Source organism: Phacochoerus africanus, chromosome 6, assembly GCF_016906955.1.
Source record: "Phacochoerus africanus isolate WHEZ1 chromosome 6, ROS_Pafr_v1, whole genome shotgun sequence".
In the NCBI taxonomy this organism is placed as follows: domain Eukaryota; kingdom Metazoa; phylum Chordata; class Mammalia; order Artiodactyla; family Suidae; genus Phacochoerus; species Phacochoerus africanus.
The window spans coordinates 118,680,132-118,693,365 of NC_062549.1; the positions used below are offsets into that span (position 1 = coordinate 118,680,132).

At 39.7% G+C, this 13,234-nt stretch overlaps 1 protein-coding gene across 1 annotated transcript in view; it reads left to right on the forward strand.

The window, feature by feature from the left end:
- Positions 1-13,234, forward strand: part of FRRS1 (ferric chelate reductase 1) — a 101,706-nt gene that overhangs the window by 69,788 nt on the left and 18,684 nt on the right. Inside the window, 3 exon segments of the mRNA XM_047782917.1 lie at positions 3,476-3,658; positions 10,370-10,468; positions 11,773-11,920. Coding sequence (XP_047638873.1) covers positions 3,476-3,658; positions 10,370-10,468; positions 11,773-11,920 — 430 coding nt within the window.

Genomic DNA, 13,234 nt, shown 5'->3' on the forward strand with positions numbered 1-13,234 from the left:
TGCAAAGAAGTTCATTCTGTCCTTTTTTCAGATTCCACATGTCAGTGATAGCATACAATGTTGGTGTCTCATTGTCTGACTGACCTCACTTAGCATGATAATTTCTAGGTCCATCCATGTTGCTAAAAATGCCATTATTTCATTCCTTTTAATGGCCGAGTAATATTCCATTATGTATATGTACCGCATCTTCTTGATGCACTTCTCTGTTGATGGAAATAAGTTGTTTCCATGTCTTGGCTATTGCAAATAGTGCTGCAATGAACATTGGAGTACATCTGTCTTTTCGAGTCATGGTTTTCTCTGGGTATATGCCCAGGAGTAGGATTGCTGGATCAAATGGTAATTCTGTTTTTAGTTTTCTTAGAAAGGGTAATACATATTAGAAACATTGGAAATTTTTACTGAAGGCATTTCTGATACATTATACTTACCAATTCAGAAGTGAATATAAAGAAAAATATCTTAAGGCAGGATAATATAGTTGTAAGACCAAAACTTGGGCCTGAATCTTGATTTGTCCATTTTTTGTTTGGCTTTGGACAAATTACTTGATTCTCAAAGTCTGTTTCTTTACCTATAAAATGAGAAGTAATAATATCTAGCTCTTACCTAGTATCACTATGAGAATTAAGCAGCATAATGCATCTAAGGTTTCTAATTGCTTGGCATTTAATAGATGTTCAGTAAATATGAGTTCACATTTTCTTTTCCTTCCCTTTCTTGTCTTTTATAACTCTTTGTTCTCATAGGAAAGGCAAAATAAAGCTCTTGTACTCCTATATTAGGTCTCGTTTTGTTTTCTTTCTTTTCTACATTATGCAGTGTATGGTGGGACATTTGATTACCTTATTATGAACTTCTGTTTGACCAAAAAATTCTGTCGATTATTTGCACTAATTGTCAGTTTACTTAGTCTTAATGTTTATTTAAAAGCTGCTTTAGGGGTGTACATGATCAGTTTGGACCCGAGCTTCCCACTAGAAATCTATTGACAAGCTTATTATCATTACATATATGCGTATAGAAGGCATTAGCTCTTGTTGGAGCCATTTACTGTATCTCTGCACCAGAAATACAATAGAAAATTATTATCTCTAATTTTAGGGAGGTTTATTCAGAGTCATAGGATGGTTGCATTTGCCCAGAGCTGGAGGAGACCTCGAGGTCTGTTTCCTTCAGTCCCTGTTGCATAGTTAAAGGTACAGAGACCCTGAGAGAATAGGTTCATTAGCAAATGTGATGAGTAGAGGGGAGAGCAGAGACCAAAACACACATTTCCTAGTTCCTAGGGGCTTGTTCGCACCCGTTTACTATGATTTCTCTTGCCTCTTGTCTTTTTTTTTTTTTTTTTTTTTTTTAAGGGCTGCACTCACAGCATATGGAGGTTCCCAGGCTAGGGGTAGAATTGGAGCTGTAGCTGCCGGCCTACACCACAGCCAATGCCAGATCCTTAACCCACTGAGTGAGGCCAGGGATCGAACCTGCAACCTCATGATTGCCAGTCGGTTTCATTAACCACTGAGCCACAACGGGAACTTCCCTACTATGATTTCTCTTTAAGTTCCTGTGAAATAATAAGATGTATGTGTATGTATACATATATGGTCTATAAGAATATGTTATAGGAGTTCCCATCGTGGTGCAGTGGTTAACGAATCCGACTAGGAACCATGAGGTTGCGGGTTTGGTCCCTGCCCTTGCTCAGCGGGTTAACGATCCGGTGTTGTCGTGAGCTGTGGTGTAGGTTGCAGACGCGGCTCGGATCCCGCGTTGCTGTGGCTCTGGCGTAGGCCGGCAGCTACAGCTCCTATTGGACGCCTAGCCTGGGAACCTCCATATGCTGCGGGAGCGGCCCAAGAAATAGCAACAACAACAACAACAACGACAATAAAAGACAAAAGACAAAAAAAAAAAGAATATGTTATAATAATATATAATAAAATGTGTGTGTATGCCTCTGCCCTGGTTCCTGCTTGTAATTGACCTTTGACCTCAGTTCCTGCTATAGAGCTGCTAAATCCCTTGGAATTTCCCGGATGATGGGGGCATCTTTTGTTCTAAGGTGACTCTTGGTAAACTCCTGTATGGGGACTGGTCTCCAAAAGGGCCAGGATTAGAAGCTCTTAGCTTTTTGGTCCCCCGCCCCCGCAATCCCATTCTCCAGAGAGAGGAGTGGGGCTGAAAATTGAGCTCATAATCCATCATGCCCACATGGTGGAACCCCAGAAGTATGGGGTTCAGAGATCTTCTGGGTCATGGACCCCTTGGAGGTGCTGGGAGGGTGGTGACTCAGAGAGGTCATGGAAGCTCCACCTCCCTTCCTATGTACCGCTCTATGGCCCTTCCTGGGTCGATATCCTTTTATAATAAACTGGTAAGTGAAAAAATAAATCTAGTAAGTAGACTCTTTTCCTGAGTTCTGTGAGCCATCTTAATAAATTATCTAACCTGAGGAGGGGATCGTGGAAACCTTCAATATTTGGCTGACTATTCAGAAATACAGGTGACACCCTGGGGCATGTGACTGGCATCTGAAGTGGGTGCCGTTTTGTGGGCCCGAGCGCTTAACCAGCGGGATCTGACACTGAATTTGGATAGCGTCAGGAGAAAACTGGATTGTAGGACACCCAGTGGGTGTCTACAGATAGTTGTTGGTCTGGAAAAACCCACACCTATTGGGTGGCTATAACTATTCGCAGAGTAGAAGAAAAAAATCAGGGTTTTTTTTCCTGTATAGTCCCCATTAAATCTGTTCAGCTCTCTTCTGAAATGAACTGTCACAGCTCATTCTAGCCAAGATGACTGCTCGTTTGCTTGCTCTGTTGAGTTGTAGACCTGACATTTTTCAGTACTCTTTTTCTTACTTGCCATGCCAAGGAGCTCTGAGTTAAATCACTGTAATTGTTTCTCCCCCACTAAATTGTTATTACTGTTATTTGGAGTAGTGGTATATATAGGAGTAAACATTTTTATCATATTAATGTGAAATTTGAAACTGAATTCTAGAAGCTGAATCCATGATCTAAATATAAAAACTTGCTAAAAGTTTTTTGTTTGCTTTTAATAATTCCATCTCTGAAAACTAGAGGGTACCCTTTAGGCAAGATTGTCAGTGTGGACTTAAATATTCCCTGAGAAATTTCTCAAAATTTACCAGGGACTTTGCTCCAGAACATAATTAATGTGAAATATTTTGTGTATTAAAGGGATTTTAATACTCATGCATAATTACAGTCCAGCTAATGTTATGTCTTCCAAACTTTCATTAAAATTAATTAAGTTTCAAAGTTCATAACCTAACTACTGCTTTGGTTATTTCTAATTTGGCATGTGTCAATGTTCCTTTATTCGAATCCTTATTATTAAAAGGTATTCTTGTTGAAACCCATACTTCGAGGTCGCGGCTCTTCTGTCATTGGAAATGAACTGCCTGTTTGATAATTAAGACTTTTTTCCCCTGTCATTTTTCTAGTTCAATGCTTCAGACTGTGGGAACAAGAAGTTCTGTGTTAGGAGTCCTTTGAACTGTGACCCAGCGAAGGAGCTTGCCTGCGTCTTCTTGTCCTTCACACGCCATGACCAGTCAGTGATGGTTGAAATGAGCGGCCCCAGTGAAGGCTATTTATCCTTGGCGCTGTCTCATGACCGTTGGATGGTTTGTACCTCTCATTTACATAAGTGCTAATGAAAGAGTCACCGGAGTGAGCTCCAGTCAACAGCAGTTTAGTCGTTTGTTCCAGAGTCAAATTATCATACTTAAGGGAGGAATGGAAAGGGAGGTTGGAGAAAACGAACTTCGGTTAAGTAGCTTTGAGTTGGGCAGTTACACACCTCTAAGAACAAGGCTGTCCTGAGGAATGTAGGGAAAATCATTTTATTTCCATTGGATTTGCCGCTTTGTCTTTCTGCTACCTCTGTCTTTTTCTACCTCTGTGCTAAAGGAGGAAATGCAGTTAAGAAAAAGTTGCTCTGGGAGTTCCTGGTGTCTCATTGGGTTCAGGATCCAGTGTTACTGCTGTGGTGAGAGTTTGATCCCTGGCCCAGAAACTTCCTCATGCCTCAGGCACAGTCAGAAAAAGAAAAAGTTGCTCTGCATAAAATCTCATATTGTTTGTGATGCTTTTCAACTGCTAGTTTTCGCAAGGGGCCAGCAACTACAGCCTGGGTTGCTGCCATCATTGCCCCATTTTGATGGTCACTGGCATATTTTTCAGACAGAGAATTAAAACGGATGTGTCCAGGTATAAATGGATTCTTTACCAGGTCTGCAGAAGGCAGCACTGACTTTCACTTGATTGTCCCTCTCCTTGCGTAGCACTGAGTGGGTGGAAAGGCTCTGTAGGTGGCAGTCTCGTGCTGTGGTGTGGAGAGCAGGGTGCTGCAGTAGCTTTCTGATCTCCCGGGGAGGAGGAGGAACGGGGGGGGGGGGGGGGGGGCCTGCTGTGCAGCACGGGGAGCTGTACCCGATATTCTCCGATAATCAGTGTGGGAAGAGAATGTGAAAGAGAATGGATATGTGTACATGTATAACCGAATCATTTTGTTGTGCAGTAGAAATTAATTATCACAATACTGTAAATCAGCTATACTTCCATAAAACTTGAAAAAATGGGGTGAAAAAGTCTACGACTTGCATCAGTCGTGTTCAAGTAGAGCTGGCCATGGTGGGGGAAAAGGCCTCAAATGGAGAAAGCCTCGAACTTCCACATTTGCAAACCCAAGAAGTCAGGTTTTAAACCTAATATCACTTTTATTTGGAAATGATAATTCCTTTTTTTTTTTTTTAAATTTAATTTTATGGCCACACCTGTGGTGTATGGACGTTCCAGGGCCAGGGATTGAATCTGAGCTGCAGCTGTGAAGTATACTGCAGCTGTGGCAACACCGGATCCTTTAACCCACCGCTCCTGGCAGGGGATCGAACCTCCACCTCCACAGCACTCCATGCTGCTGTAGTCAGATTCTTAACTTCCTGCATCATGGCAGGAATTCCAGGAAATCATATTAAAAAAAAGGAACTCTAAGGTTCTGTGATGGAAGAAGGAATATTTTCCTTAAAAGTGCATGCTGATTGCAGTGGTCCTTTTTAGGCTGGCTGTAAATACTGCAGGAAGCCACAGTACCTTTTTTTAAGGGATGCCATTGCAATATACAATATGACCTGTGTATTTCACTCTCTAGGTCCACAGTGCACTCGTTACTGTTTTCGTTCAGCAGGGGGCACACCTTAAACCTGTGAGATAACAGAGATGTCATAGGCTAACAGATATGTCTAAAAATAACATGTAAGAAATCATGACTCTCTTTTAGAGTTGCTTTTATGGGAAATTTTACTTGTTCATATGATGTTACAGTTGTTCAAAACATTTCCCCCACTTCCCTTTTGTAATTACCATTAGACCTGCAGCATGTTCTTTAGGGTATTCTCTGTTCTGGCAAAAACAAACCAAGTTGGGGGCACGAGGTGTATTAGGAGTCTGGGTAACAAATAAAAAATAAAAATAAAATAAAGCAATAAGGAATGATGGTGGTAGTACCTGTGTGAGTAGAACTGGTTAGGAAGGAAATTTTAAAGATGAGTCCAGCATGGATTAACAGTGGTAGCCTTGTTGGAATAAATGTGTAATTTCCTTAAGGTTCATATCTGAGGTAGAGTACACATTTAGTTATGTGTTCTAGTCCCTTAAATAAGACCATCTAGTCGCTTTATAGCCAAACCTCATGAAATAGTATACTAGCACATTTCTTTTCTGGTCACATAAAATCCTACAGCAAGAGGATTGCAGTGAGTGTTGTGATGAGGAGCCTACAAGTAGACCAGTGATTTCTCCTCTAAGTTGTGGGCATAGATGGTACAAAAGCATTTATCTCTAATTCAAGATATATTTATCTTACTTATGTTTCTAGTATAGTACTCATCAAAATGTTTATAAAAAAAGACTTAGTTATGCAGGTGCAGTTGATTTACAGAGCAATCCTATTTAATGATTAAAATCATCTGTACACCTGTTTGCCTAAACTGGGGGAAATAAATCATCATCAAAAAATATTTTTAAAGTAGTTATTTCTATTTTTGGTTATTTAAAATTTTTAGGATATTTTTATGACATATTTCTTATCAGTAGGTTATGTAAATTTAAGTACTGAATTTGTCTAATGTTATGAATACTGATTAGATAGCCTAAAATTATACCATTTTTCAGTTGGAAAGTTAATGATAGCATTTGTTTTGGTATCAGACCTCATCACTGAAATTGATGAAAGTACAACTTTCCATATTTTTGTTAACAATGACTTGCTAATTGAATTTTAACCAAATTTCAAAGTACACACATCTCGCTCACCTCAGATATTTTGCCAAATGAGATAAAGTGTACAAGTATACACGTTACTGCTTCTGTTCTCTGCCTTCTCCTGCCCAATGCTGTCTTATTCTAGAAGTAGTTTCTCCACACTCCTGTCCCAGAGTGTTCCTATCCCGACTTCTCTTGTGTGGGTCCAGATTGGGATTTCCAGCTGTGGGGTGGTCTCTTCCAGATGAGTGTTCCGGACAACACAGAGCATCCTCTGTGATGTTGAGTTTATTATCTACCCTCCTAATATCCTCTTGTGTTTTTCATGCTTGGTGTTCAACAGCAATAATTAATTACTGTTACCGATTCCTTGCTTCTTGTCTGATACTGTCCTAGGCAATATATGGACCATTTCGTCCGTTGCTCCCGCCATCTTCTCTGGTGCTCGAGGAAGCTTTGTGGTTTCCATTTCTCTTTTTTATTCACTTCTCAGGTTCTTCTTTCTCATCCCCACTCCACTTTTTTGTTTTGAAAGGTTTAAACCTATATGAAATTTGAGACTAGTAAGTACAACAAGTACCAGTAAGTACCAGGAAGTAGTACAACAATCTGTGTGTTTGTGTGTAGATTAACTTAATTGCTGAATATAAACACACAATTTTTTCCCCTGACCTATGTGAAAGGTAAGTTGTAGATACCATGACATTTTCTATCTAGTTTTCGGCATGTGTCTCTTCAGAAAGACATTCTCTTCCAATTATCATAATCTCTCTATCACAGTGGCATAATCATTTTATGCAGTCTATATTCCAGTTTCCACAGTAAGGTCACACATATATACTTTTGAATTTCTGATCTAGATCTCATTAGTTATCACTCAAGGCATTTAATTGTTTTATGTCCTTAATCTCTTTTATTTTAGAACAATTTAACTCTACCTTTTTTCTTGATTTTTTTCTTTTTAAGGCCAGTTGTTTGTAGACCGTCTCACAATTTTTACAATAGATTCAGGTTAAAATTTTGACCAAATTTGAGATAATTTTAGTCCTAGCCCTCAAAGCCATTGGTGAACCTTTAGTAGTTATAGGGCATTTTTTTTTTTTTTCCTATGGAATGACTTTCAGAACTCTTCAAATTCCTTGTTGGTGTTTCTGGCCTTACCCTATATCTGTGTTTTTTTTTGTTTGTTTTAAGGGTTGCACCTGTGGCATGTGGAGGTTCCCAGGCTAGGGGTCTAATCGGAGCTGTAGCTGCCAGCTTACGCCACAGCAATGCCAGATCCAAGCCATGTCTGTGACCTACACCACAGCTCATGGGAACACTGGATCCTTAACCAACTGAACAAGGCCAGGGATCAAACCCACATCTTCATGGATATTAGTCGGGTTTGTTAACCACTGAGCTACAACGGGAAGTCCACCCTATATCTGTTTTGGCCAACAAAACTGCCTGTTTTCTAACAATTACATATATATTTTATATTTCTATATATTTAGTCCTGGAAGTTCCTCAGTTTGGGAAACTTTTTCCTTAATCACAGTTTTACCTTATCCACATATAAATGTCTTTTTCCCCCCAAGGCCTGGTTAATATTGTCTTCTGAGAAGGCTTTTCAGCCCTTTGACCCTGCCTAAATTATCTTTCTGTAGCACTTTGTTTAATTCTCTGTTTTGTCCTATTTCATATACTATTTAAACTGTCTACTCTGTTAAAACATAGTCTTTGGGAGTTCCTAACTGTGGCACAGTGGTTAAAAATCTGACTGCAGTGGCTCGGGTCACTGTGGAAGCGTTGGTTGAATCCCCAGCCCAGTGCCGTGTTAAAGGATCTGGCGTTGCCCTAGCTGTGGCTTGGATTCAGTCCCTGGCTCAGAACGTCTATATGCTGCCCAATACGGCCATTGAAACCAAAAACCAAAAACAGTAGGCTTTGACTGTAGGAACTATGTAGTTATCTTTATTTCTCCCACAAGATCCACATAATATTTCCTCATCGAATGCAGTCTAAACATTTGAATTGAGAACAACAAACAGGGGGAAAAGGTTCTATCCCGTCCAGGAATTTGGTTGGACATCATTATATGTGCCCTTTCACACTCCACATTTGTTGTTTCTACACCTGCCTGGAGCCCAGGGTTGTCCTGGCACCTTCTCTTACCCTCGTAGTAGAGAAGTGAGAACTGAGCGTGACCTCCCCTGCCTCGCCATCCTCCCTCCAGTATGTGGGAGGGCTGCCTTGATGAGTTAGTTGACTTCTTATCATCGGTTTGCCTCAAAAATCAACTAGTTTGTTATATTAAATTTTGTTTAAAGTAACAACAAAGTTCCTATGCCCCATTGATGATAAACATTCTAGAAAACATACTATTTAAATCAGATTCCAGCTGACTTTTTCTGGAGAGGTCCAGATAGCAACCACTTTAGAATCTGTTGGCCACATGGTCTCTGCAGCAGCCACGCAGCTGTTGTCGCAGAGCTAAAGCAGCCATAGGTGGTCCGTGAATTAGTAGGTATGGATGTATTCCAATAAAATTATTTACTGGCACTGAAATTTGGATTTAATATATTTTTAACGGTCATGAAATGTTATTCTTTTAATTAAAAAAGACATTTAGATGTGTAAACACCATCCTTGGCCTGTGGCCTGCACAAAAAACAGGCATCAGGCTGAAGTTGGTCTGTGTGTTGTGGTGCATAGACTCCTGCACTAGGTTATGATGACTCCAAATTTGTTTTTTTTTTTTTAATTTTTTTATTAAACTACAGTTGATTACCATGGTCAACTTCTGCTGACTCCAAATTTCTTATTTTGAGTTGTGCTTATTCTAATTTGAATACAAGAGGTGTAACAGGGATAATGGCTTTACTGAGATTATGAGCTTGAGACTTCTCAAAAATGAAACTTTAAAAAATAAAAAATTTAGGGGGAGTTCCCGTCGTGGCGCAGTGGTTAACGAATCCGACTAGGAACCATGAGGTTGCGGGTTCGGTCCCTGCCCTTGCTCAGTGGGTTAACGATCCGGCGTTGCCGTGAGCTGTGGTGTAGGTTGCAGACGCGGCTCGGATCCCACGTTGCTGTGGCTCTGGCGTAGGCTGGTGGCTACAGCTCCGATTCAACCCCTAGCCTGGGAACCTCCATATGCCGCGGGAGCGGCCCAAGAAATAGCAACAACAACAACAACAAATAAAAATAAAAAAGGATATCACATTAGTATTTATAGCAAAAATTTTATAACTGGTTAGTCTTAGATCTTGATAAGAAATTTAGTGACTAAAGCGCATAAAAGGCCTTGTTAGATAGTTTGTGGGGAAAATTTAGAATAAACAGAAGAACCCAAACTATATAAATAACTTAAAATCCAGATTATTCATTTGTACCATGACTTAACGGTGCTTTAAAGATACTCTGATAGTCACTTTAAGTCATGTTGAACTTCTAGAGGTAAGGAATATTGGAAACTAAAGGATGGATAAGGATTAGACTGACAATGAATGCCCCCTTGAGCTTGGACAGTTTGGTCTCAATACGTAGTAGTAATTCTATTAAGTGTGTATAGTGTTAACAATGTTTGATTATAGGATCTTTCATCTTAAAAATTACCCCCCCAACCCAATATAATGTAGTGTACTTACAGTTATGAAAATTTATAGGACACATTTACTTAAAAATAAGCATCCAGAACAATGTTTAGGAAAAGTTTAGTGAAAAAAAGTTAACAAAACTGTGTATTTTCCTATTTGGGGAGAAAAATAGGTTATACATACAAATAGGTTTCGATGAATATATATGAAAGCATTAACAATGGTGTTCAGTTGGTGTGGATTCTGGACATATAACCGTGTTCTATGTCTATTTGAATCTGTTTTTCACACTGAAATTGTATTGTATTATAGCAAAATTATTTTTAATTAATATGTCAGCCGATTCTCTAGAATTTGTAGTATCCTTAAGATCGAGTCAGTAAATTATGTTTTAGAGGTATCAGTTATTATTTGATTTCATCAGGGACTTTTTCTAAGAAATGGAATGTTGGCATTTCCTTGAACTTTTTCTCATTTGCGCTTGTTTTTCAGGGTGATGATGATGCTTATATGTGTATTCGTGAAGACCAGGTTGTGCACATACAACCTTCCCGTTTGACAGGGCGAAGTCACCCTATAATGGACTCTAAGGTAGGTGTGAAAATTCTGGAATCTCCATCTGGGCAGTCTGCTTTCTGGCTGTGCAGCCGACAGTGGCATGGCTGTGGTGCAAGATATATTCCAAACCTGCAGTTGGCAGCAGGGACCAAGCAGGGGCCCGGCAGCAGGGTTCATTTCTTATGGTAGCCTGGGAGAAACCTTTCTGCAACCTCTGTCTATCTAGCTGTGTATTCGTATATGTATATGTCTATGCTGTTTTGATACATTATTATTAACTGTAGTTACCACACCCCTTTTCTATCTTAGAAAGCATAAAACAATTACCTCTTTTAGGAAAAGATGAATTCTTGCTTGTGTCCTTTTTGTTTCATCTTATAAAAAATATTTTATGGTTTGTTAAGAGGGTCAAGCATCAGCCCCTTTTCAAAAGCCTTACAGACAGATTTTTAAGAAGAAGCTTATGTTAGTTGCACAATTTCTTTTCTTTTTCTTTTCTTTTTTTTTTTTTTTGGCTTTTCTGGGGCCACACCCGCGGCATATGGAGGTTCCCAGGCTAGGGGCCAAATCGGAGCTGTAGCCGCTGGCCTACGCCAGAGCCACAGCAACGCGGGATCTGAGCCGTGTCTGCACCACAGCTCATGGTAACACTGGATCCTTAACCCACTGAGCAAGGCCAGGGATTGAACCTACTACCTCATGGTTCTTAGTTGGAATTGTTAACCACCGAGCCACAACAGGAGCTCGGTTAGTTACACAATTTCTTGACTGGTGAGAAAGAGGTGCACACATGGTGGAGACCGGTTTAGTGTCTTAGGCAGTTGTCTTAAGTGCCCATTGTTGGCACCTGTGCCAAAGGTGGCCTATTTCTGGTAGAGAAGTGTCATTTTCACACAGCAATTGAGAAGTAAGTGAGCTCTGATAGAGCAGTGCTGTTATGTAATGATGCATTATGTTCTCAGCATAACTTTCTCATGGGGTTGAAACTTCTCCCCAGTTGCATGTTGCATTTTGGCTACTAGGGTACTACTTGCTAATTGTTTCTTCAGTGTTTTTGATCATGTGTTAGTGGCCATATGGAGTTAGTGCATCTGCCAAAAGTTTCTAACCTAGGTAGTAAAAATGCTATTTTTGCCAAATGGGATAAAGATAAATAAACTGGAAGAATGTGTTTCTTGTACTTTTCAAAGAGGAAGTAGAAAAACAATGACATTGAAGACAAAACATGCACAGAGGATCTTAGGGAAAGGAAATTGAACAGGCCAGGATTTTGATCATATCTTATTTTTAGCACATTTTTGGAAAGTGCTGAGAAGACCCATTGTGTGTGTCTGCAGGATTCTCTTGAGGATATGGCTTGGAGGTTGGCAGATGGTGTCATGCAGTGTTCTTTCAGAAGAAACATTACCCTTCCTGGGGTGAAGAATAGATTCAATCTAAACACAAGCTACTACATATTTCTAGCAGGTGGTGCAGCTGATGATGGTAAGTATATTCAAAAAAATTATCTTTTTTTTTCTCTCAACTTTCCCCATATCCCTCCTTTTAAGGAGAGCCTACTGCAGTTGCTCTTTTTTAAGATATGCATTTGTGGCTGAAGCATTATTAAACCCTCTTCCTTTTTTGCCTGACAATCTGACTTTGGTTGACCTTCTAACTTTGCTTCTCTGGAAATTAGGTAAAGGTATTGTCAACTATGTTATAAGGTAATACGCTTATGGCGGAAGTGATTTCTGGTTGGTAAACTGCCTTTGGATCTGGAAGAAACTGTAAATACCTGGTAAGAAGCCGTATCTTCAGGGTTCCCTGAGTGTAGTGACATTGGCAGATCTCTTGAAGGGATGCTAAAAGCAGGACTTTGGGGTTACTGTAAGAGATATGGGCTCTTGTGGACGACCTGTCCTATATGAATCTCATCTCCTTGGACTGAGCTTTCTCCAGGGAGGTGGAGGGGGTTAAAGAGAATAGCTCCTGGGCAGCCGAGTAAACTTCTGCCAAGACCTCCCACTGAAAAAGAATGCCTCATGGTGCCTTGCACGTGTGCTCTGGTTCCTGTTCCATATCCGTGGTCAGTCTGATGCCAAGTGTAGCCTAAGGTAGTTTTATGAGTTTGAATGTCTAATTTATCCTTAAGACTGCCTGGGTAGGTCCTGCAACACATATTAATAAGAATTAGATTTTGTTTCAAGTCTTGGCAAATGATGTTTTGAAGAACAAGTGTCAAGGTAGTGTAATATTTCTTGACTCATCTCCCTGGGGATAATACTACCCCAAACTTTGAGCATCTGGCCTACTTTGAAAATGGTGACAGGCTGGGCATATGGAATGGGGGAATGGCAGTGGGCTAAAGGGGGAGGGAATGTGGTGTAGGCAAAATTGTGGAAAGCTTTGCGTGTTCTATCATACGGTTTATTTTTTTATTGAAGTATAGTTGATTTACAATGTTATGTTAGTTTTGGGGTACAGCAAAGTGATTGAGTTATACATATACATACATATATGTGTGTGTGTATATATATGTATAACTAAATCACTATTATATGCATACACACACACATACCTTCTTTTTCAGATTCTTTTCCATTATAGTTTATTACAAGATACTGAATATAGTTCCCTATGCTATACAGTAGGACTTAATGTTGTTTATCTATTTTATATATAGTAGTTTGGATTCTGTGATATGGCTTAGATTTTCTACTATAGGTAGAGATTTAAAAGGTTTTAAAGCACTGTAAAATATCTACTCAGTGTTAGAGAAAATTTAGGAATATTTGCATATTTAGTTGTAGGCTATGT